At 32.3% G+C, this 3,178-nt stretch overlaps 1 protein-coding gene across 1 annotated transcript; it reads left to right on the forward strand.

Annotated features, from left to right (window-relative positions):
- Nucleotides 1–224: 224 nt before the first annotated feature.
- LOC127746653 (uncharacterized) lies at nucleotides 225–2,838 on the forward strand. Its single transcript, XM_052260566.1, has 10 exons — nucleotides 225–264; nucleotides 363–462; nucleotides 555–764; nucleotides 1,331–1,466; nucleotides 1,559–1,617; nucleotides 1,675–1,722; nucleotides 1,832–1,844; nucleotides 2,061–2,258; nucleotides 2,548–2,663; nucleotides 2,778–2,838. Exons 1-10 carry the CDS (start codon nucleotides 225–227, stop codon nucleotides 2,836–2,838), a joined length of 981 nt encoding a protein of 326 aa, XP_052116526.1.
- The last annotated feature ends 340 nt before the right edge of the window (nucleotides 2,839–3,178 follow it).

Raw genomic sequence — 3,178 nt, forward strand, 5'->3', positions numbered from 1 at the left:
GGATTTATGCAACTATACCAAGATCACTGGCAAAGAAATACATTAGTGTTATTCTTGAGTTCCACATGTATACTATGAGTAACTTCATAGTTGTTGACACCATGACCAAGAAAAAAAACGGTGTTAGTAGGTGGGTACTTGCGTTTTCACATAGAACAAGGATTGAACATATAGAGAATCCAACTTTTCCTTTGGAAGCATTTCGATGTAGGAACCTTGCAGAGATGCATACAGTCGAGAAAGTAGATGATCTTGAACTGTTTGGTGAGTCTAAGACTATATGTAATGATATATAGATGTGCAGAATATTTATAACCACTTGGAAAGCCATATCTAAAAGTGTGTTTCTTATTGTTTTGTAGATATTATTGGAGAAGTTGTTAGAAAGGAAGATCCAAGAGAATTAGTAACTAGCAAGGGAATAGAGACTAAGCGCTTGATTGTTATTGTGGAAGACTTGGAGTAAGTTCTATGTGTTTTTATTAAGAGATGTATGTTGTTTATTTGGTTTTCTTATTTATATAGTAAGCTTGAATTCATGGGGCTGATGACAGGAAGAACAGGTTAAGTTGTACTCTCTTTAGTGAAACTGTTGACCAGATACTCCCTCACCTTGATGAGGATCGACTTGAACCGCTTATTGTGATCCTCCAATATTTTAAAGCAACCAGATGGAATGGCAAAACTTCAGTGCAAAGCCACTTTGAACTGTCCAAGGTCCATGTCAACCCGAAACTAAAAGAAGTTATATCATTCAAAAAAAGGTCAGTACATTTTAAAAAGAAGTTGAATGTTTTATGGTCATATAACAGTGTTTTCAAGAGTAGGTTATGAAAAGCTTGGATTCTACAGCGTTTTATTCGAAGCTACTAGCTTATCAAATTTACCTTTTAAAATATAATTTTCTAATAATGTAACACTTTTTTTTGTTGCACAAAATGAAAAAGAATATTTAGTTCCCAAAAAGTTCTTCCAAAATAAGATAACCAGTTAAAAAAGGTTATTTTTAACTATTAACAGATATTTTGTCAAACCAAATATAAAAAATGATTGAGCATCCAAAATTATCTCTTCAAATTTGAAAAAGATGCAAAAATATTCCAGCTTCAACTTTTCAGTGGTTATGCATTGGATTTAGTTTACATTCCTTTAAACTAATGCTTCCTAGAAAATTAAGTAACATTAAAATGTCGAATATACTATTTACTTGATAAACCAAAATATAAACATACTAAAAATAATTCAAACACACAAAGATTTGGTTTAGTAACACACACAAATTTGGTTTGGTAACAGTATGTTGTCTAACCATTTAACACATGATTTGCAGCCTAATGAGCGGCTTTGAGTCAACTTCAATGAGGATTAGCCATCAGTCGACCCAAAGTTCATGGGTTGGGACTGATGAGCTCAACAATGGCACGGCTATTGTGAAAACAATCGAAGAAGTTTTGAAGTCTGTCGAGGTAAAAGTTATTGTAATTATGAAGTTTAATGCTGTTTCAAAAATTAGATGAGCTATTAGGTAAAAGGTCTTAATGTGTGTAATGCTTCCCAGGAGGGGCCAACCTGGATTGCAGGTACTATTGTCTCAATCAATGTTGGGAAGGATGATTGGTTTTATAAAGCATGCACATGATGTCCAAAATTAGTGAAAACTCCTATTGGGAATAGGTACGAATGTGCAAAGTGTGGCCACACCCATGGATGTGCAGCACTCAGGTGTGTGTTCTTAATTTGAGTGATTATTAACAATTAGCATCTTCATTTTACTTGATATTTGTGATCCCTGTACTAAATCTATTATCGCTATTATCACATGAAACAACAGATACAAGGTTGAGGTTATAGTCTTTGATGGTACCAGAAGCATTACATTGTTGTTGTGGGACAGAGAAACCAACTAGCTGTGTGGAAAGGCAGCTGAAAAAATTATAGAGGAGGATGTATATAGCACACCAAATCCTTATACTATTAGGGATTAAAGTTGCAATTTTATTTTTCAAAATATTATAAATTATATACACAAAAATACATCTAATTATTGGTTGGGGTTTCAGGATGCTAAAGAGGATGAATACCCTAAAAGTCTAGACAACATGATGGATATAATGGTGCTTTTCAAAATCAATGTGAAAAGTGGCAACATAAAACACTATGATAAGATTTACACAGTCATGAAAGTGTGTGATGATGAAGAAACAGTTGCAAAGAACAAGCCTAAGCAAATGGAAGTTAGCACATCTATGAACATCACTGTACGTGTGTACCTATTCCACTTTAATAAGTAGATATGTTTTCCAGACCATACAATTATTTTTTTTTATCAAAATGTACATTAATATCTAATTATGAGTAGGGTTTTACTTTAAATAGGAGAATAGAGGTAGCAACACGTTGGAGATGTTTGGACATGTTAATCTTAAGAATGATAATGATCCTTAGCTTACTGTGGTCAGTATATGTAAGTGTTTTGAATGTATAAAAAACATGTGATTTAGGTTCTGAAATTATTCTAAGTGAACTGTCATGCATGTCTTTGTGTAGGATTCTATGGAAGAATATGTTGAAAGCCTCAAATACAATACACCAGCTAAAAGAATTGCCGACAGTTTGAAGTATGGTTCAACTGTTGATGAAGAATGCCAACTTTCAACCATTAGGTTCACCCAAAAGAAAGGGAAAAAACTAAAGTCTCAAACATCTGATGCGGATAATTAAGTATTAACTGAAGTTGACAAAGCTATTTAATATTGATTGTATTTGTTTAACCATAGACTATATGTTTTGGAAGATGTTCTATGTTTGGGGATCAGAAGACTTGCTTATGTGCAATGATATCCAAAAAGCGATGTATTATTGTGAATATATTTTAAATAAGACTTATATTATATATGATTTATATTATGTTATGGTGTATGAGAATATGTCTTAAACATAATCCATGATGAGTAATACCTTAAAAAATTGGAACACAGAGAAATTGATGTTAGAACTTATTTTTCACGTGATGAATTATATGTTAACACAAATTTGACATTATATGAAATATAACTAACAACCTAAATAGGAGTTTCTAATTTACAAAGACTATTTACATATTGACAACGACTATTGATATAGCCAAGTAATCCAAAATATAACTTTTCTTTAGAGTTGATTTCTCATCTGTATGATG

This window comes from Arachis duranensis, chromosome 4, assembly GCF_000817695.3.
Source record: "Arachis duranensis cultivar V14167 chromosome 4, aradu.V14167.gnm2.J7QH, whole genome shotgun sequence".
Classification (NCBI taxonomy): Eukaryota; Viridiplantae; Streptophyta; class Magnoliopsida; order Fabales; family Fabaceae; genus Arachis; species Arachis duranensis.